General features: G+C 34.6%; 2 protein-coding genes across 2 annotated transcripts; both read left to right on the plus strand.

Moving 5' to 3' along the window:
• The first annotated feature begins 6,013 nt into the window (after positions 1–6,013).
• On the plus strand, positions 6,014–21,793 carry LOC106685656 (E3 ubiquitin-protein ligase PPP1R11). The gene is made up of 3 exons (XM_014428465.3): positions 6,014–6,243; positions 21,132–21,240; positions 21,503–21,793. Exons 1-3 carry the CDS (start codon positions 6,163–6,165, stop codon positions 21,658–21,660), a joined length of 348 nt encoding a protein of 115 aa, XP_014283951.1. The 5' UTR covers positions 6,014–6,162; the 3' UTR covers positions 21,661–21,793.
• Positions 6,250–7,762, plus strand: LOC106685649 (succinate--hydroxymethylglutarate CoA-transferase). Its single transcript, XM_014428453.2, has 2 exons — positions 6,250–7,318; positions 7,392–7,762. Exons 1-2 carry the CDS (start codon positions 6,287–6,289, stop codon positions 7,617–7,619), a joined length of 1,260 nt encoding a protein of 419 aa, XP_014283939.1. The 5' UTR covers positions 6,250–6,286; the 3' UTR covers positions 7,620–7,762.
• Positions 21,794–21,839: the final 46 nt, after the last annotated feature.

Consider the following 21,839-nt stretch of genomic DNA (forward strand, 5'->3'; position numbering starts at 1 on the left):
GAAAGCAAAATGTCAAAAAAGAGAAGAAGGAATAAGATCTAACTCGCTTGAACTGCTGTAAAACACTGGCTTTATTGTATTCGGTACATCTCTTATATACACTCAATCAGCTAAACCCCTCAGTCAGCTGACATCGAAATAACAGCTGACTCATACCGTAACTTATATATATTTTATTTAACTTTAACTCACCCCCTTCTCCGCTGAGCGAGGGCAACGATAAACGTATAACTAAGGATAAATCAAACCTCGCCGAGTCAGAATTCCCCCATTTGATGTAAGAAGAGAATTATCACAACCTTCTTCAGGGAGTTCATTTACAGGTGGAAGGAGGTGGTGGGCCCAACTCATTTCACAATGGGAAGGCCTTGACCGCCCGACATCAGCGAGCTACCAGAAGACGAGGAAGCTGAGACCAGGAGGGCTGGACCATCCTGGCAACTGCAGGAGGCACCCAGACGGATGCACTCCACGAGGACAAGGTGCAGCCCCATCAGTAAGGCGCTCAACCTAGCGCTGGGCTGCCCCACAGTAAAAAAAAAAATTGTCCCCAATAAATTAATAAATAATTTATAAAATAATAAAAAAAAATTTGTTGATTTATGGGAGCAGTGGCATGCGCAAACCCCACCCAGAAATGTCAAGGGAGTGGATAAAAAAAAAAATCATAGATCTCTGCAGGAAGGAAACTTCACTCTACAAGGAACTAGCCTGCAGTCACGATGGGCATTTTACGTTGTACGGAAACAAGCCTTAAACCCTAACGAAAGGCAAATAAGGTTTGGAAGATAAATCCAGAGAAGGCGAAATAAAACATTTCCAAGATATATTACATGGTTATCACCATCATTTCATGTGTGAAATTAATGTATATACCAGAAATAGTACAAATATTAATATTCGGCAGATGACGTTAGTGTTCGCTAGTTGGTTGTGTATTGTCAGTTCATACTGGTTAGAGTTGTTATAATATAGTAGCTATGTTAAAGCTACTATGCAGGCTAGCTAGTATAGATGCTGCAATCCTCAAGAATAGAGCCCCTTATATTGAGGAGGACATGTTGGAGATATAAAGTGAGTACTTAGATAAGGGGCACTTTCCCAGCAAGTGGAGGGTTATAGACTTGAGACTGCATTAGAAGCGAGGTGGTAAGGACAAGGAAACGCCAAAGGCTTACCGACCTATATGTCTCCACCCAGTAGCCTGCAAAGTTCGGAACACATGATTGTGAGCATCCTCAGACCAATCCTAACGGCAGAATGTCTCGTTGGAGAATGGTGCGAGAGAAGGAAATTGAGTATGGGCGCAGTTGTGACTCAGGCCATACTTATAAGAGGCTCCACTGATAGGGCTTACCCTATTACCCTAGACATCCAAGGGGAAAGGGATTAGACTGCGTGAGAAGGTAACATACCTTTGTGTGCGGATAAGAGGACGATTTGACGCCACTCCTCAGCCGGTGAATTTAAGGGATTAGATGACCCTATCACTCAATGGATTAAACAGAATAGGGGATGCGTTCTGGGAAATCAGGTACCCTACTGTTGAAGTGAGATGTCAAAATTCATGTTTTATTGTATACATGTTGCTCTGTGGCAAACTGTGAATATATCGAAACATTTGCAATGGTTTGGTCGAGGTGGTTGCCGCCAAGGCTTCGTTGTGTGTTTACTCTCACTACAGTAAGAACGTTTTGTGTTACTTAACCGTAACTAATGAAACAGTAAAAACAGTTTATTTGTGTCCACCACCCCACGTCCAAGAGGTTAAGGCCCAGGCAGTTCACGAAATTAAAATTTGTAGTGAGACAGTAAAATCAGTTCGGTAGTGTTCTTTCGAGTTCAAATACTTCGTGAAGTAAAACCAGTTAAAGTTCGTTAAAACTGCAACTAGTAATATTAAATGGATCTCAACAGCTTTAGTGAAATACATCAGATTGAGCCACTGAAAGAATCTGAGAACTTCCAAATTTGGAAATTCAAAGTAAATATCTTCTTTAAAGCAATTGGGTTGTTTCAAGTTATTTCTAAAGATTTTAAGCCTCCAACCTTCCGGACTCGAACGCGCGGAATTACAAGGAAGTGATCGGGGTCTATATTAGCTCCTCTAAATGAGCGAACGTTATTGAAATCCGAATTGTTCTTCGCACTTATGAGTATGTGGTCGATTTGGTTAACCGATTCACCATTCGGGGAAGTCCACGTGCCCTTTTAGATATCTTTGTGCAAAAAGAATGTTCCTCCTATCACAAGTCTGTGTGAGGCAGAAAAATGTATTAATCTCTGACCATTAGCATTGCAATGACTATGAAGACTGTGGCTTCCAATTGTAGATCGTTAGATTTATTCTAGTCCAACTTTTGCATTCATGTCTCCTGCGATGATTTTGACATCATATCTTGGGTATAGGATATATTTTCTTTCGAGCATGTCATAAAATTCATCCTTGGTTTCATCGGCCACCTCCGTTGGGGCGTGCGCGCTAATAATGCTATAGTTTACTTCTGATCCGAAGTACGCAGATTCTTGGACTTACGGTTTTAAAATCAATAACCAGTTGGCGGAATTTTCCTACAAATACAAACCCATTAATATGTGTGGTGATTTTCACTACAGCTATTGTTGCGGCCAACATATGGTTCACAAATCAATTATTGAAACATGTGTTTTTTATTAATGTCAAAAACAAAACAACTTCTTTCTTTTGTTTTTTAAACTAAAAAATAGACAGACAACTTCTTAACGTCTCACCGCACACACGTATCGTCTCCTTTATCTACTCACTACGCACTCGTAGTTGCCAGCATTCTGGCCATCTTCGACAGCTGAATCATATTAGCCACGGCGGGTGGACTTCTTCAACTCATCCTCCAAGAGGACAAGGCGGGCGTACGTACGTCCCTTTTGTCGATCTTCTTCAACGAGAACATCCACTCAGAACAACCACAACCGGGGCCCCACCAATCACCGGTGAAATAAGACTTTTTTTTTCTCTCTTTTTGTCAAATTCATTTAATTTTTTAATAGTTCTAAGATTTATTTTTTTTCTAGTTTGTATATTCTTATATATTTTGTGTTCCGTTTATTATGTTTACTTATTTAAAAATACAATAATAACAAAATTCGACCATTTCTTTTCTTTTCACGGTTGGGCTAGTAAAGGTTCCTTTTGAACCCCTACCCGCCGTAACAGCTATAATAGATGGTGTGTTGTTCTCAAACGATCTCTTTTTAGTCCATCTAACTTCTTGGATTGCAGCTACGTCTATGTGGTGCCTATCAATGTTTTCTAAGAGTTTATGTAGAGCTCCGGGTCTATTCAACGATAAAACATTCCATGCTCCGAGGTTAAAGTTCTGTACACAGTTCAGGGGTCGTCGCCGTTGAGATCGATCGGCATGTTCTATTTTAGGTCCCGAGATGAGTTAAATTTTCGGGTAGTGGGGCTATCAACCCAAACTACGGGCCCTAGTCTGCTGGTGAGGCTGTCAACTTTGTGTCTGCAGACAGGTAGCCTCCTAGTGGAGGTGGTGGTCCTAGGGTGTGTACTGTGAATGACCTAATGTGCGGTATAATGTATTCGTGTACTGTGTGTGAGATAGAGTAAGTGTTCCCCCAACCATGAGGGCCAGTGGTTGATTGCGGTTTTAGTATACAAATCAAAAGGCGCTTGTTCTGTATCCATTTATAACGTTTATTTTCAGTTTGATTGGTTTTAGAACTGCCAACAGATAAATATTTATGTTCTACCTATTTTAATTAACTAAAAAATTTCCCCAATATTAGATTCAATAATTAAATCTTGTTTAAGGTTGTTGACTAACATATTTATATGTCAGAAAACAAACAAACTTATTTGTATATAATAATCCTTGAATATATCCCGAACAATACAAAGTAATATAAGATGAGAAGACGGTCGGAGAGGGAGGGTGTGGTCAGCAGAAAAACACAAAAAAACAAAAAATTATTTATTTGTGCCGATGTTTCGACTGATTTTATGTCTTCATCTGGGAGTTATAGGCAGATATTCTGGCTAAACTGATTTATCTCCTATTTAACAATTTCAAATTATACTTTTCGACCTATTTAACAAAAAAAAATTTAATTAAAATCAGTTATCCCACGTAGACCTGCTCCCCTTGTGAATACAACCTACCCTTCTACACGTTTGCCAAACAATGGCAAATTTTGCTCATGGGCAAGCGTGTGAATGGGTTATTTGGTACGAGTTGGCCTGAATTTTTGGCCGACCCATTGGGCGTTTTAGGGCACAAATCGAAGGGGGCTTGTGATGTATACATACGTTTGATTTTAGTTTGATTGGTTTTTAGAACTGCCAACAAATTAATATTTATGCTCTTAATTAACTAAAATTTTTTCCCAACCTAAAGAATTTTCCCAACTTTTGGATTCAATAGTTAAATCTTGTTTAATGTTGTATATTTTTTTAATTCTATCGATTCGGTGTAAATACATTATTTCAAATCTTGTTTTCGATAGCAGTTTATAATGAGGTGAAGATAGTTGACTGTAGATTAATAATTGGAGAAGATGTTAGGTGGGTGTGGTGAGCAAAAGGAACGCAAGTAATATAAAATAATACAACAGAAATGGCGTAAATAAATATATGGGGAGAAGATAGTTGAGGGGTGCGGTCAGAATATAACACAAATTAGTTGAAATGACTTAATTAATAGTGCCAACGTTTCGGCCAGAATTTCTAGCCTTTATCTTGGCTGCTAGCAGGAAATCGGACAGCCATGAATAAATAATTTTTTTTTATTTATGTTCTTTTTGGTGACCACACTCTCCACCCTCCACCCCCTACCATCTTCCCCAGCAGTTTATTTTTGATTCAACAAAGCACACATATATTTTTATGTCTAGGTTATTAAATTAAAAAGTTTCCGAATAAAAATGCTAGTTCGAAGGTTGAATTTATTGGTCAAGTAGTACTATTTAAATGATTTTTTTTCTATCTACAACCTACATTGTTGTTATTTATGTTTCCTTTCATTTCGCTTATCATTCTTTTGATCCTTTTTATAAACAAAATATAGTAAATAGAATGTAATAGCCAAAGAAGGCTATTCCAAGGCAGGTGAGCACAACTTAATGGTTTTGGAGAGGAAGATTCTACATAAAATATTTGTAGCTGTTAAGGTTGACCAGATATGGAGACGTCGAACAAACCAGGAGCTCAAAGATTTATTTAAGGAACCAGACGTCCAATTTGTGAGGCCCAGTAGTAAAATAGTGACAGATGTACTTCATGGAACAAGAAGCAGAGGAAGGCCTCGCCTTCGATGGAGTAACGGTCTGAGTGGTGATGGGAGTGAGGAACTGGATGGCAGTCGCATAAGATCGTAATAGTTAGTGGAGGCTGGTGCAGGAGGCCAGGACTTAACATTGAATTGTAGTGCCAAACTAATAATAATAATAGCAAAAAATATCCAAAAGAACAAAACAAGCGTGTGAGTACCGATGTTTTTTGCTTCCTTTGTTCACGCAGCATTTGCACAGGTCTTGGATTTACAACAAGCGGCAGAGGTATAGATCCAGCATAAAAGGGCCACTGAGGTGATCAATCTTTGGACATCCTGAGTTAAAGAGTTGCTTCTACCAGCCAATGTTGTTGTTCGCATAGTTTTTAAAATCAACTAATTCACTGATTTGCAAATTGTGTTAAAGGTTCAAATTATCACAAAAGATAAAAACGCATAATTAATAACATACACGCGAATTGATAAACTACACCGACTTTTTTTAATGAAATGTCTTATTTTTAAAAAACGTTTTCTAGTAAAGAACTAAGCATTAATTTAATGTTCTATGGATTTATCAACGGAAATATCGATTTCTATATATTATATTTTGGATTAAACAAATTAAACACTGTTTTGACATTCTAAAACTGATATTTAGGAATTTGCTGCGCTGGAGGTCTCATGTCATAAAATATTTTTTGTTAGAAACTACATGTTATGGCTAGCCTGTATGTAGGCCGTGATTTACAGCTGATCAATTGTAGTTTATAGGTTGTTTCAATGGTTTGATGGGATATCTAATTTGAAGTAGATTTTCTTTAATGAAAAATCTTAATAATTAAAAAATTATTTACTTATTTCTGGTAGTGTTAATATATTAAAGATTTTTTGTATGGCGGAAAGAGTTATAGGACCTTCATTCTCTAGTGAAACACAAACTTTAACTGTTGATGAAGTTGACAATAATCAAGAAGTAAGTAACTAAATTTATAACATCCCTTTATTTATTCTGAAAAATGTTGTTTCAAAGAATTAATAAACTGAGTATTTGGAACACTCTCCTGTCTGTCAAATATTTTTCAACAGGTGTTATTGAAAACATTAGGGTTCTTGATTTAACTCGTATTGTTGCTGGACCATATTGTACCATGATCCTTGGTGATTTAGGTGCTGATGTGATCAAAATTGAACAGCCTGGTTCAGGCGATGAAACTCGCCATTGGCCACCATTTACCATAGGTGATAAAGACTTGTCTTGTTATTTTTCTTGTTTAAATCGCAATAAAAAAAGTTTGTGTGTAAATCTAAAATCATTTGAAGGTAAAAAGATCATTTACGAGCTGTCTAAAAAATCTGATGTTTTGGTTGAAAATTATGTTCCAGGAAAGTTGGATAGTTTAGATTTAGGGTTTGAAACAATCAATGCCATAGCTCCTCAATTAATTTACTGTTCCATAACTGGTTATGGTTTGAAAGGTCCTTACATGAATAGACCAGGCTATGATGTTATTGCAGCATCTATAGGTGGTTTGGTCAACATTACAGGACCAAAAGATGGAGAACCATGTAAAGTTGGTGTAGCAATGACAGATATTGCCACTGGATTATATGCCCATGGTGCTATTTTAGCTGCACTGTTAGAGCGTTCTAAAACTAATCTAGGTCAGAGAATTGACTGTAATTTACTAAATACTCAGTTGGCTTGCCTAATCAACATTGGGAGTAATTATTTAAATGCAAAGAAAGAAGCTAACCGCTGGGGAACAGCTCATGAAAGCATTGTCCCTTATGAAGCATTTAGAACAGCAAATGGATATATAACAGTAGGTGCTGGTAGTGATAGTCAGTTTGTTTCACTTTGCAAAAGGCTTAAGTTAGATCATTTAATTAAGGATGAGAGGTTCCTCACTAATAAATTGCGGGTCCAGAATCGAAATATACTTTTAAAGTTACTAAAATCAGTTTTTATTAAAGAGGATACTTCTACACTTTTAAAATTGTTCGAAGGTGCATCTTTTCCGTATGGTCCAATTAATAAGATGTCAGAAGTAAGTAAATTTCATATTGAAGTTTTTTCATGGGAACTTTTATTCTATTTGTATAAAATCGCTTTTTAAACAGGTTTTTGAGGACATGCATGTCAAAGAAATTAACCTTGTTAAACCAATCAAGGCTGAAGGAGGTACTTTAAATCTTGTGGGACCAGCAGTTGAATTTAGTCAGTTGGAAAATTCAATTCGGTCACCTCCGCCTAAATTAGCTCAAGACACAGTAACAGTACTACAGGAGTTATTGAATTACTCCAATAAAAAAATAGATACATTAAGAAGAAATGGTGATATTCAATGATTATTTTGTCTTATATCAATCGCCCCCCAGGAAAAGTGACACTACTAAACTACACTTTTGAGATGGAGCAAAAGCAAATATGATGTGCTTGTCATAATCACTTTCATCACACAATTAATTTGTTTTCCTCCTTTTGCTCCATCAGTTAAAATTATTTGGGAAAGCAGTGTCAAAGTTGTATCTGCTTTTTTTCCTCTTAACCACTTTTTCAGTAGGAATCGATGCTCAAGTCGGACCTATTTCTGAAATGAAACAATTTTTATTTTTATTTAGTTATATCACTTTTCTTCCGGGTAAGCAATATGAAGTCAAAAGGTATGTACAGTTAAAAATGAAATATGATAATATAAAACACCTAAATTTTCAAATTTAAATTTAGTTGTATAAGTACCTCTCAGTAATACTTTCCTGTGTACTGAAGTTGTTTGGCCACTTCATTTTAAGGTCACTTTGAATTTTTTTGGTTAATTTATTGTTAACTTCAATTTAGTCACTTTATTTTGTTTTTGTTTGATTTATTTATCATTTACACAATTACTTTATTTGTTTTTATTGTGTTCTGTAAAAACATTTTTCAATGTTAGATCATTATTTTTTTAATGTAATTTTATGGTTTTGGAAATTTGAATCATTTTTAATTTAGTTATAAAATGGTGGTGTATGATTAGTTTAGAAGTTATTTTTTATTATCCTCCTTTTGTTCAACCTTAAATTAAATAAATTACTTAAGTCAAAGTAATAATATTGCTACTTTGATTTAAGATTGGTACATCTGACAAAAAGGTTTCTTTTTATTTTGCATTTGATTGTAAGTGAGCCATAGACTGAGGCAACTTAGTGATAGCCCTACTAGCTTTGGGACTGTCTGTATGAAAGCTCCAATAGGGAAGGTAACCCCAGTCTATAGTACTGTATTTGGAATACGTTCATTTGAAAATGAAATCAAAACTTTATAACTGTCAGATGTGCCACCATTAAAGGAAACCCAAGGTTTGTTTTATTTATGGGTAAAAATAAATAATGAAAAAATTTAGTATTGTTTTAAAAAAAATGAGCCACTCATTCAGAAAATATGGTACTGGACATTTATTGTGAAGTTTTGGCGATACCAGATTTTTTAGGGCTAGTGCTGATCCCATAGATTTTTGGAAGAATATTAGGAAATTTATTTTTTTTAAAGAATAATGTTGGTATGAAGTTATAGCAAGTGACTGCTTTTTGCAACAATTGTAACCAACAAACATTTTAACATTGCGTGTTTTAATTTTGTTTCTAAGTATGTATTACGACTGATATTATCAATTGTATATTGTTACTTATTTTTGTTATGTTTAGTTCACATTATAATCATATTTTAATTGAATGATAGCTGAATTTTACTTCTACTCATTAGCATTTGGTGTTCAAATCTGTTTTATAAACTAAGATATTATGTTTTATTTGAAAAAAACAGTGAGATTTTGATTGTAAAACAAGTGTTGAGTAAAATATTATGATTTTTTGTTCATTAGATTTCTAATAATAATATGAGGGGGTTAAAATGACAGTGGTTTAAGTCGATGAATCTTTATTTAAAAAAAAAAAAAGTTTTACTAGAATGATTCCTATAAATTCTTAAGTCCCAATTTACAATTATAAAATATATTAAAAGCAGCCAACAAATTGGAGGACTATTGGGGTTGTGACTTAGTTTACTTTTTCTTTAGTTTATAATAGTTTTAATATAGCCTTTCCAGGTCATATTTCTGGACTTGACAGAAAATGTTAAAAATGTCTCTTAAATTATTTTAACCTCCTCAGATGTTGCTGTCATTAATTAAATTTGTTTGGTTGAGGTGTTGAATCCCATTGGTAGGTCTTATATAGCTAAAAATTTTATAAGTTTAATTTATGTAAAGTTATTTTTCTTGAAATGAACTTCTCAAAAATGAAAGATATATATGTGGTAAAAAAAATTTGTATTATTATTTCTAATTCATTAAATCAACAGAAAGTTTTTAAAATGCTAAAACAATAAAAAATAAACACTGACTGATTTTCAAAAGCGTTAAGAATAATCCAATGAGCATGTTATTATGTTAAGTTCATGTTATTTTTAAGAATGGCTATGCAATGTCTTACATTAGAAAAAAAAATAAACAATTGTTAATTTGAGCTTCTATGTTTTTTTCTCAAACCAAATTAGTGGATATAATGGACATCTCACAAAGTGTAGTTTCATGAACTTATAATTGTCAAAGGGAAACAGTTTTGTGATTGAAAGACGAAGAAGTGGCACCCAAAGTGTTATTATTCCTAGGCAGGAAATTTGATAATAGTACTAAATAGAAATCAGTTTGTGACAGTTTTGTTGGTCACATCAACTTGCTATTGAGTGTACTATGCCCATCAAAAGGATACTAAATCTTCCTTGGGGAGTTGATTAACTTCTAATGTCCTCTAGGTTTTCCAGCAGTGACATCACCCCATTGTCAACAAATATTATTCTTTTATGAGAGGTTTATGAAGAGGAAAAAATATAGAGACATCTTTAATGTTTATCTCCCAAAAAACATCTCCAATATAAATAACAAAAAGGCTGCCCAGTCAGGAAAGGAACCTCATTGCTTTGCTCTTTGTTTAACACAAAAAATTATCATCTGAAGGAATGAAGGGTCCCCTAGGGAAGGGTCCCTGTTAGTACCAATTGAAAACGTAGCTGGTTGTAATTGTTACCAGTCAAAATACAATAACCGCAATTATGTTCCTACTGTTAAACACCCCTTGGTACACGGACAGACACCCTGCCCAATTCAAGTTTTCATTTTCCTCAGATGAACGTTTTTCGTGTTAAAGCGAAGCCCAAAGCAACGAGGTTCTTTCCTAGCAGGGATGCCCTTTTGACATCACTTCTTTTTGTGGCTGACAACTTTTGGCTACTCATTTATTGCGTTTGGATGGGACATTTTTACAGCGATTAGAAAGTGTTTTCAAAAATAAAAAATATGGTTTAAAAATTTACTCGTAAAAAATATGAAACCTCTTCTATCTCTTTCCAGTAAAGTAGTCTCAGCGCTCCGCACTTCGGTTTAAGATAAGAGGATGATACAAATATAGATATACTGCTATATGGATTTAGATATAGATGCACCCAATTCAGTAGGAAAATTTGTTACGCGAGTACATCGCTTCATGTCTTGGTTTAGTAGAAGTCTCAGCATAGCAGAAATAGAAGCTCATATTTTGTGGGATGTTTGTTAATGCACTATGGCCAACGTAAACATTGTAATTATTATCAATTGATTATTCCAAAACTCGAGTTGCAGCAGAAATCCTGCCTAATTTTAGCTTTCCTTTCTGACATTCTTGCTGTCTATTAAAAAACCACTTTTTACTGCTGTGAAAATTCTTATGTTTTTTTTAATCTTTAGGTAAAATACCAACCTTAGTATTTGTTTCTAAAATCTGGGAAAACCAGGATAAAATGAAGACGCAAATTTTAAAGTCTTTTGGTTTAGCCGTTTATCATTGTTCACAACAATAAGAACAAGAATGTTACCAGGAAAAATGGCATTTTCGAACTTTCATACGGTGACTCGCTTAAGTATGATAGGGTTGTACACCTGGACATTTTCTTTTATGGTTTTAAATTCCAAGACCTTATGTTATTGGAGATCCAAATACAAAACTTTGTAATTACCTAATTTTTTCCATTTTATTTCAGTAAAAAAAACAGATCGCAGCATACAAAAGCGGTACAAAACTAATTAAGGCTAATTATAACGAATTTTAGTAAGTTTTATTACTAGTAAGAGATGACAGACTTTCGGGGCAAATTTACTTTTTTCTCATTTATAGACGGAATAATAAATTTCCCATCTGTAAACGGTAGTTTCGTCAGATAAAGACCTTAACCGCGGAAAGAACTTTAAAAAAACTTCGTTGGTATCAAACTTACAAAAAATGCACTACTACTACGATTAACAAAGTAAGAACTCTAATAACTGAATGAACATCTTAGCTCTGTAACAGGGGGATATAAATACAATAATGGTGGAAGGGGATAATGCTGAGTCAGATATATAGGGTTATGCACCTTAACTCCTCCCTTCTGAAGATGCGTAACTCCGGAGAGCATTATTTATTAGGTAAAGTCCAAGGATTGTTTATATGAGGGAGTATGTATAATGTCTTCTACTTTTGGTGTTGACTTAGATCTTGAGGTACATTTACAATGGTTTAGGATAAGAATATAGATATGATACATAAAAAGATATAAAACAAAAATACTAATAATAATCATGTTCTACAAAAGATATATAATCTAAAGCTTCTAGCATAACATATGGGTTAGGAGGTAATTCAATTACATCAAAGGACATATTTAAGGGTAAAGGTCTACCAATAGTATTTTCTAATTTAATAATTTTTGAATCAATAACTATAGTAGTGGAAACTTGGTCACGGGGTTTGGCCTCACTTCAAGGGTTATAGCCCTGAGCAGTAGAGAGCGGAGGCCAAGGGCTGCTATAGTGGTTAACAATCCGAACCTCGATGTGATGGATCTGGGGCAATATATCAGGGATTCCGTAGCATGCTATGTTAGGTGGGGAGATGTCACCTTTACGCTGGTATCGGTTTACCTACCAAACGGCAATGATATTGACGATGACATAACTGCCTTGGAGATGGTTACCGCTAGCTCTAGAAGCGTAATAATCTGCTCTGACATAAACTCCTGGAATACGATGGGGATCCAGTCAAACAAATATAAGAGGTGCTAAGCTCGAAGAGTTTATTGCGAGGAGCCAGCTAGTAGTATTGAATGAAACTTCGACCATCCCGACATTTTCTTGTGTAAGGGGGCAGAGTTGGATTGACGTGACGCTGGCCTCGCCTGTAATAGCGAACCGAATTATTGATTGGGCTCCCAGATTTGAGATGAGTTCCGACCATCGAGCTATAGCTTTCAAGCTTACAGAAGGTCCCGAAAGATTCCTCGGCATAGAGAAGGGGTACATAACCCGAGGAGCAAATTAGAATGCTTTCCGGTCAACGCTTGAGGGAAAATTAGTCGAGGATGAATGGGATGCGGCGGGAACGGTCCAACCCGATGACTTAGACTACAAAGTGACCAGAATCACAGACATTATTCGTGACACGGCTGAGGAATCTCTTCGGCACCGGAAGGCAAGGGCTCGACCTGTCCCATGGTGGACGCCGGCCTTAACTACCATGAAAAGAGAGCTCTACAAGGCCCGGCGGTCATACCTGAGGTGTAATTGTGATGAACAGCGCGCTCCCCTCCGTGACGAGTACAGATCTAAGGCGAGGGCATATCGGAACCAGGTGCGATCACGTAAGCGGAAATCATGGGATGAATTCATCGTCGAGGAGTCATCCAAGATTCCCTGGGGTATACCATATAGGGTGGCATTAGGTAAGCTGACCCCGCTGCAGGTAATCTCAGCGTTGAAGAATGGAGGTAACCAAGCATCTACTCTGGACGAGGCGTGTAAGATGTTCATCGAGGAAACTTACCCAAGGAATGACCCATTCATTTCCATGTATTCTGAGAGTAATAGGGTGGGGCCTGTCTGTCGTACCCTTTAAGAGTTTAGCTTGAGTCTTGGCTGCAGCCATCTTCAACTTCTTCTCACACCACGCTCCTATCAGGTTGGCGCACCGACCAGCTTCATCTTTTAATCTGGCTCTGCTGTTCGACGCTACTACTACAGCAAGGTTATCTACATAAGCTGTGGCAGGGGACCGCTCCTCTTCAAGCACCCCCAACAACTCGTCAAAGACCAATTTCCACAGAGCAGGACCAAGGACAGAGCCCTGAGAGCAACCTCATTCCATGGTATCTTCGATTTCATAGAAGTTGCCTCGTATCTTTATCGTTCTGTTCTCAAGGTAACTCTTTAAGAGGTCGTACAAGTTGCTCGGGGTCTCATATTTTTGGAATTGCTGGAGTACGCTCGGCCACCACATGCTATCAAAGACAGAAGATATATCAAACAGGAGGAGCATAACATACTTCTCCGCCCTCTCTTCAACGTCACGGCGCACTCTCACCAAGGCATCTACGGCTCCTCTGTCTTTAGTGGATCCGTACTGGCGTGGATGGCTAGCTCTTGAGAAGAGTTGGTCTTAGCCTCGTGACCTCCATGGTTTCCAACACATTGCTTATTACGGGGAGGAGGCATATGGGCCTATAAGACTTGGCTAACTGCTTATCCTTATCTCCTCCTTTGTAAATGAGCTTAACCCCAGCAATTTTCCAGCTTCTTGGAAGTGTCCTCTATCCAGACAGTCATTGAACACCGCTAACAGCTTTTCTTCAATGTAGGGGATGCTATGGTTTAACATTACCGTGTCAATCATGTCTAAACCAGGAGCACGACTAGTCCTTTGCTTAGCTACTGCAACACGGAGATCCCATATGTCCTACAGTGGGCACAAATCCGTACCAGGTGGATATATCGCGGCGTCCTTTAAAAATCTATCCTCTTCATTATCTTGGAATGGGTCATCCCTTGGGTGTTTCCTCGATGAACATCTTACACGCCTCGTCCAGAGTAGATGCTTGGTTACCTCCATGCTTCAACGCTGAGATTACCTGCAGCGGGGTCAGCTTACTTAACGCCACCCTATATGGTATATCCCAGGGATTCTTGGATGACTCCTCGACGATGAATTCATCCCACGATTTCCGCTTACGTGACCGCACCTGGTTTCGATATGCCCTCGCCTTAGATCTGTACTCGTCACGGAGGGCAGCGCGATGTTTATCACAACTACACCTCTGGTACACCAGATGCTAAATCAAGAGTGGAAAAGATCTGAGCGTTATTCAGTTGATTAAGAAGATCTTCAATATTAAGCAACGGAAAGTGGTATGGTCTCCTGGTTCAATTTTTGGTAATCAATGACCATCCGAATTTTCTTTTTCCCGCTTACATCGGTTTTTTTTTTGGTACCACCCCAATTGGTGTACTATAGGGAGATTTACATTCCCGAATTATATTAGATTTTAATTGTTTGTCTATTTCATTTGATATGTCTTCTTTAAATTGGTGTGGATATCTATAATTTCTGCTGTAGATGGGCTTACCATTTTTTAATTTTATGGTATGTTTTAATAGTTTAGTTGATTTAAGTGGATCATTTTCATCCTTCACCATCTCAGGATATTTAGTTAAAAGTTTAACTATTTAATTTAAATTATCAGCTGCGATATGCTCGTGTCTAATTTAGATTTTTAATTTTTTCATCATTATAATTATTATTCGGTTTTTCTCGCTATTGCGGGTTGAATATCTGAGGTGGGGGACCTAGAAGTCCAACCACCTCCATATTTTGTTTATTTATTTATTTTATCTTTTCAAATACTTAAAACCTTTCGCACTATACGTGCTGTGTCTAAGAGAACCGATTGTTGAGCCTCTCTTAGTACATCAATAGGCACTCCCAAAGCATTCACGCCTGCCACTGTCGATTTTTTTGTTGTTTGACCTTACGGTTCTCATAGACACAGTATTTTCTGAGTCGGGTTTAAAAGGGCCTATGGGGAAAGGAGGCGTCTGCCTTTGTTGGTCCCAGTTAAAACCTTGGAAACTATTATTAGTGTCTTGATTATTAAATCGTCTGTTTAGACTTTGCTCTTTGTCACGATTGTGATTAGAATTATGATTTGGGGTGGGGTTATAAGTAGGAATTGAATTATAATTAGGATTTTGATTATAATTAGTATTATGATAAATGTTAGGATCGTGATTTAAGTTCGGGTTATAATTATAATGCAAGTGAGGATTATAATTATGATTAGAATTAGGATTATGATTAGGAATATAATTGCAATTTTGTTTAAAAGGTTTATAATTTTTATGTTTAAAATTATTTTTTTGATTAGGTTTTGATGTCCGTATAATCTTCTAAAATAAAAGAACAATCATTTTGTATAGCATTCCGAATGTCATAAATATCGGAAAGTCTTAGGTGATTTAAGAAATCACAAAGTTGAGGATGTAAATTAGCCTTAATGTGATAATTAATTTCGCGGTCTTGTAATTTCATTACTGTTTCTTTATTTACAATATCATCGTTACAGATTAATTCTGGAGAATATTAGAGTAGTTGTGGTTAGTAGGCAACGCTAGGGATTGCTTAACAAATACTTTTATAAGCGTATCAGGACTTCTAGATCATTTACAAAATAATTTTAAAGAATCAAGGACTGTAGAACAACTAAAATTAGAACTATTAAAAATCAAATAAGGACCAAGAGAACACCTTATTTCATTTACTGACCGATTACCGACAATTATTACAACTCAGACGAAGTAAGCAGAAATAGTGAACAGTGAATCCAAGCTACCTGGGAAAATGCACCTCAGTAGTCGAACTGCAATGCAATAAAAATATGTTTAGTTGTTATTTCCGTTTCCGTTATTCCGATTTAGTTGAATTTTTCACAAATGCTGCTTCTTGATTGCTTTGACTGAAAATATGGGACTCATACAACTTTCCTGCTGCATTCAATTGAAATTCCATACGAGTTATTCACTTTCTCCAAATTATACAACAAAAATAAATAAATAGCAACCTAAAATTAACAAACAGAAATTATTATTTTTTTTACACAAGGATTGTCTTCTAATTTTAGCCTTTTTTGGAGTGATTGAGAAGAAAAACAATCTGTTTGTTATCCTGCAAAATATAATATAGATCTGCTTGTAAATTTTAGCAACGAGCTGACATATCCTGTGGCGATGTATTGTACACAGATGTGGGGGGGGGGAGCTGTCACTACGTCCGCATTTGTTCTGATCCCAACACGTCTCTTGTCTTTTAATAATTGCTTCCGTTTGAAGATAGGATACTTTATCCTGTACTCTGATGTTTCAATTTATTTTCCCTTTCGTATGCGGGATGGTCACCGTTGCAGTAGGGAGAATTATTACAAGTATCAGTACTGTGTGAATTTTCTCCGCATTTAATATAGTTAGTTATTTGTCAATGTTTACTGGCGTTTGTGTACTTAAATCATAAAAAACAAATAACTTGCTTCGTGCAGAAAATCTAAGATAACTTTTTCGGGTAGATCACATTTCAATATAAAAATCAGTGAAGGTGAAACTTTTTTTCAAGATTATTTTTTTTATAAATAAAACAACACACTCATTTTCAAGTTCTGAAACCAATTTAGCAACTCTGGGAAATAAGCACCTCCACGTAAAAACTTCAGTGTAGTTCAAATAATAAGGTAAAAAGGTTAACTCACTTTCTTTCTAGGCTGTCTATTGGTTATAGTAAACATGTCACGTATATAAGTATTAGTTTTGATTTAGTTAGTACTATATTATATAATATTTTAGTTTGGCAAAAGTATAATCCCAAGACCTCCCATATTGTCTACATCATATGAAAAAATGTACATTAATATAAATTTTGATCATAACTTTATTTATTTCGATAAATCTAAGATTTCAAAAGCTAAAAACCTTCCTAAAACAACACCGAAATTTTAAAAAAATATACTCATTACATTTCTATTTATATACATGGGTGATATTTAAGCTCGCTAATACTTTTTTCTTTTCTGATACTTGTCCGATTAAGTTGATTTTTTTTTCTTCGCTTTGATAATCCAGTATTTCAATAGCTAAGAACCTTCCCAAAACGGCACCGAACGTTATTTTAAAAAAACAGTACGTAAATTAGTTATAAATTTTCGGAGATCTTTAGTAAATTACAAAGATCATTTCATTTATATTTATATATAACATATATAAAGTCATTACATTTATATTTATAAATAACATATATACAGCTAAAGTACAATTGGGATGATGATCTTAAAACTTTCCCAAAAATCGCATAAGAGTATATCTGTGTAAAATTTCAAGTTCCTTATATTTCAGGTTATATAGATAACCGAAAACCCGCGTTTGTTATGTTGTGAGAATATAGTCACGCAGCTTAGTTGTTTGATCATTTTTCGTGCGAATGTTTTTGCTTGGTGGGGCGGAAGGCTGCCTTGTCCTAGATTGATAGAGTTAGGCTTTGGCTTAAAAACTATAAAAGAGTTTTCAAAGAATGTGACAACTCATAGTGTTCTAAAATATATGAGTGACCACATCAGACAGTATGGAAAGGATTCTGTAAAATAAAGAGGGAACTTCATTCGATTTAAAAAAAATAAAAATGACTTTATAAAAAATGAAATTTATTGTAAATTAATTTTTTTTAATTAATAATAATAATGAAGGGTTTTAAAAATTATTCAAAGTATACTCATCTGAAAATTGTGGGACTAGCCATTTTTACTTAAAACTGGTGATGTTATATTTTTCCCAATACAAACCTTACTAAATTTATATTGTGATAAAATTTAAATGCTTATGTTCTACATTTAACCAACAACGTTTCACAATAAGTTGATGAATGCATTCAAAAGATTATTTTTTTATTTATTCTTACATAACTGTTTTCTTATTAAAATATATTGTTATCAGATTGTTATGCTGGGCTATTAAGATGAACATTTAAAAATTTTATTAATCATTGTTTGGTGTAATAAAAGGTTCTTGGTTATAAACTATATGCATTGAAATGAAACGTAAGATACTCGAAATAAGTAAAAAATCAAGAGGATTTATGTGCAGAAAATCAAGAAATGTAATTTTTAAAAATCCACTTATTTTAAAAAGAGGATGGCCTGTTACTTTGAGTATTAGCCTCATGTTCAGGGGGAAATGTCAGTTTGTAGTAAAAACTTAACTCAATGTTTTCTTCTTGAGTCACTTTGCCTGATTAGTTAACAATCTATAATCCCGATATAATCTAAATTCACTCTGATTCAAAATAACAAGAGGAATTGAGTACAAAACCAAGATTGATATATCATTTCATGCTCAAAATCTTCTGAAAGGAATAGAACATGTACATTACATACCAGTCTTCAGTTTGGTGAAAATCAAAGAAGATTTACACCCAGTCTATCACAAGATATTATTGACTTCCACTTGTAAAAGATCTCAATTTGTAAAGAAATCGCCATTTACAGTTCTAGAATATTTTCAATAAAAAATAAATAAAGCTTTACCACCACAACCTGTGAAGATTTTGGGTTCAGCACTTGATAAGGAAGAAGTGTTTCTAGGTCAACAGTTTTGCATAGAGGTAATATGGTCAGAATCTAGCTCAACCATCAGGTTTTTCCTCAATGAAAGGTTCACAGTATACTTCATGAAGGCTAGATTTGCTGAACCCACGACTGATTTAACGGAGATAGAGGAAGTGCGCCTTACTGAGCTACCCCTCTCACTAGGATACCTCTAGTAGTAAATAAAATTAAAACCTTTTTTTTTCTTCCAGTACCACTATCAAAGAAAAGGAGCAATATGATGTGCAGATGAATTGAAAATGGTCTGTCAAGTCCCTGGTTTTAGAAAGTATTTCCTGTTTTGTTAGTTAGCTGTTTGTTTCATTAACAATAAAGATTGTTCAACTTTGCTAATAAATCACATATATTTAAATAGGCCTGTTAAGGTCTGGGACTAAAAGATAGCCGACCCAATATTTTTTCTCTTAATCAACCATTGATATAATTTTATTTATGTATAATAACCAAATACCTCTGAGTAAACAAGGCTAATCCAGTTCTATTTTTGTTTTCATATTGCTAAGATTATATTTGTGCAGTGAGACGAGGAAAATCATTAACACCAGTTGAAAAATTATCATTCAGTGAATGAAAAATCAATAACAAAAACGACCAATTTTAAGGGTTCTATCCAACTCAACTTTAATGGCCCGTCAAATTGTTGCAAGAGCTGGTGTAGTGACAAATGTCCAAATAATCATTCGTGCAGCTCCTCACATCAGATGGAACTTCTAAAGTGAGGAGCTGCACAAAAACAAAAGGCATACCACCTTTAAGCACGGTACATAAAGAAAGAAGAAAGGAGTCTGCCCATGAAAGACGAATGGATGGAAGTCCTGTTCAGTGATGAAATAAAATTCAATCTTGATGGTCCTGATGTCTGTGGTGTGGTCACTAAGTTTTTTCCAAGAGGCAAATGGAAGGAGGCGGTGTCATGATATGGGGTTGCATTGGCTGTTATCACAAAACTGATATGGTGTTTATATCTGGTCGAATGGAGAGCCAACAATATGTTAATTTGTTAAGAAACTAGTTAAAAAAATATTTTGAACTTTTTCCTGAAGAGAATATAATTTTTCAGCAAGATAACGCTTCAGCTCACATGGCAAAAGATACAAAAGAATTTTTAGAAAAGAAAGGATCAGAATTATAGATTAGCCATTTAGGTCCTTGGATTTTAATATCATCGAAAATGTATGGGGGCATGTTGCTAGAAGTGTTTACTGCTTTAGCCAACAATTTCAGCGAGTTGAAGAATTAAAAGAAACTATTTAGGAGGAGTGGGTTACACACCCTCAAGAGTTGATTCATCATTTTGACTCACTTTCAAATCGTATGATTGCTGCATGAGAAAAAGTTGCATATACAGGATATTAAATTTTAAATTGTGTTTTAATAAAGAATTTATTATTATTATTGTTGTTGTTCCCTGTGCTATATTTTTGTCTCGCCCCAAATCAAGTATTATTTATTAATCCTTATAAATTATTTTTTTCAAACTCCTAAAGGAGAAAATCGGTTCAGATTTGAGCAGAATACACTACATATTAATAAAAAAAAAAATTATATCAATAGTTAAAAAACTGATTAAGAGAAAAAATATTGGGTGGACTATCTTCTTGTACCGGACCTTAAATTGTATTAGTCTATAAATAAAGTGTATAAATTACAAAGACTAATACTTTTGTTTGATGATGGCGATGACTAATATTGATATAATAGGAGTTAAAAAGTGTAAGAACAAACTGTGAAATTTTACCAAGTTGAAACTACTTGATTATGAAACAGGGTCTTGGTTGTCTAGCATCTCTTCAACTGTTTTCAAGTTCTGTTTCTAAAATCCACTTTAATAGACATGGTAAATACACCATAAATTTTATTTATGTTATTTTAATGTTAAATATTTGCGTTTTAGTTTCAACCTGCATTGTAAGTCCTCTTTTCTAAATATATTAACTTTTTTATCACTGATAAACCTTTTAAATGGGGAGCATTGTTACTTCTGTAAAAAATTCAATGAAGCAAGGTTAAGAAACTATGTTTTATTTTCATTAACCATTCTCCAACAATCTAGTCCTTAATTTTGATCTTTATAAATCTTTCCCATATACTGATTCTTTTAATAAACTAATACATTTTTATTAATGTTATTTTATATTTTATTTAATATGTTTAATTTTTTATTTTCTCTTAATAAAAAATTACTATTATGTTTAGTTTAGCTTTGGAAAAAGTTACCTTATTTTATTTATTGGTTTCTATTGATTGTATTGTGGTTATGATATCAATTTTATAATACTTATGTTTTTGTAATTAATTTTTACCAAATCATTGTTAATTTTATAAATGTATTTGTCTTTAAGGATGTAAGAGCAGTAAAATTAACTTTAAAAAAACCTAAAACAGATAAACAAGTTAAGTGGAGTACAGAAACTGTTGATAATGAACACATGAATAAAAAAAAATCTAAATGTAAGTATATGTTATTTTCATATTATTGAACGTTGTGTTATTGTTTATATTAATTTATTGTCACTAATATTATTATTAGGCTATCATTAAAAATATCCATGTGACTCATTTTTGCCTTCAGGTTGTTCCCAGAGTTGGACTAAAATTAATGGAACTAAAACTATAAAACTGAAATTTTCATGGATACAATCTTCATTTATTTATAAAATTGTCTTTTATTGACTATATATATATATATATATATATTTTTTTTTTTGTTCAGGCTGCTGCATTTATGAAAAACCTCGCAACTTTGGCGAGAGCTCTTCAGAAGGTGAAGATGAATGTGAAAATTGTTTTGGGCATGTAGAATTAAAACATAAAGTAAAAACAGAAGGAGGCATTCCTTCCGCCCCTCCTACTGAATTGACAGAATCATAAGTATTTTACTCCTCAGGCCGTCACTATCAAGATTTTCTTTTTTTATCGAGTCTGTATGCTATATCTCAAACTTAAAAAAATGTTGAAAGTATAATATTATAAGGTTTATAACAAATAAAATGCAGTTTCCATATTTTTGGTTTCCTTCATTTTTTAAACCATGCCCTTCAAAATTTTTA

Source organism: Halyomorpha halys, unplaced genomic scaffold, assembly GCF_000696795.3.
Source record: "Halyomorpha halys isolate HHAL.00 unplaced genomic scaffold, Hhal_1.1 Scaffold33.1, whole genome shotgun sequence".
Classification (NCBI taxonomy): Eukaryota; Metazoa; Arthropoda; class Insecta; order Hemiptera; family Pentatomidae; genus Halyomorpha; species Halyomorpha halys.

Coding starts and splice junctions, on each gene's coding strand:
- LOC106685649 (XM_014428453.2), top strand. CDS start 6,287: ATGTTGTTTCAAAGAATTAATAAACTGAGTATTTGGAACACTCTCCTG. Junction 7,319..7,391: donor CAATTAATAAGATGTCAGAA/GTAAGTAAATTT, acceptor CTTTTTAAACAG/GTTTTTGAGGACATGCATGT.
- LOC106685656 (XM_014428465.3), top strand. CDS start 6,163: ATGGCGGAAAGAGTTATAGGACCTTCATTCTCTAGTGAAACACAAACT. Junction 6,244..21,131: donor AAGTTGACAATAATCAAGAA/GTAAGTAACTAA, acceptor TTTGTCTTTAAG/GATGTAAGAGCAGTAAAATT. Junction 21,241..21,502: donor GAATAAAAAAAAATCTAAAT/GTAAGTATATGT, acceptor TTTTTTGTTCAG/GCTGCTGCATTTATGAAAAA.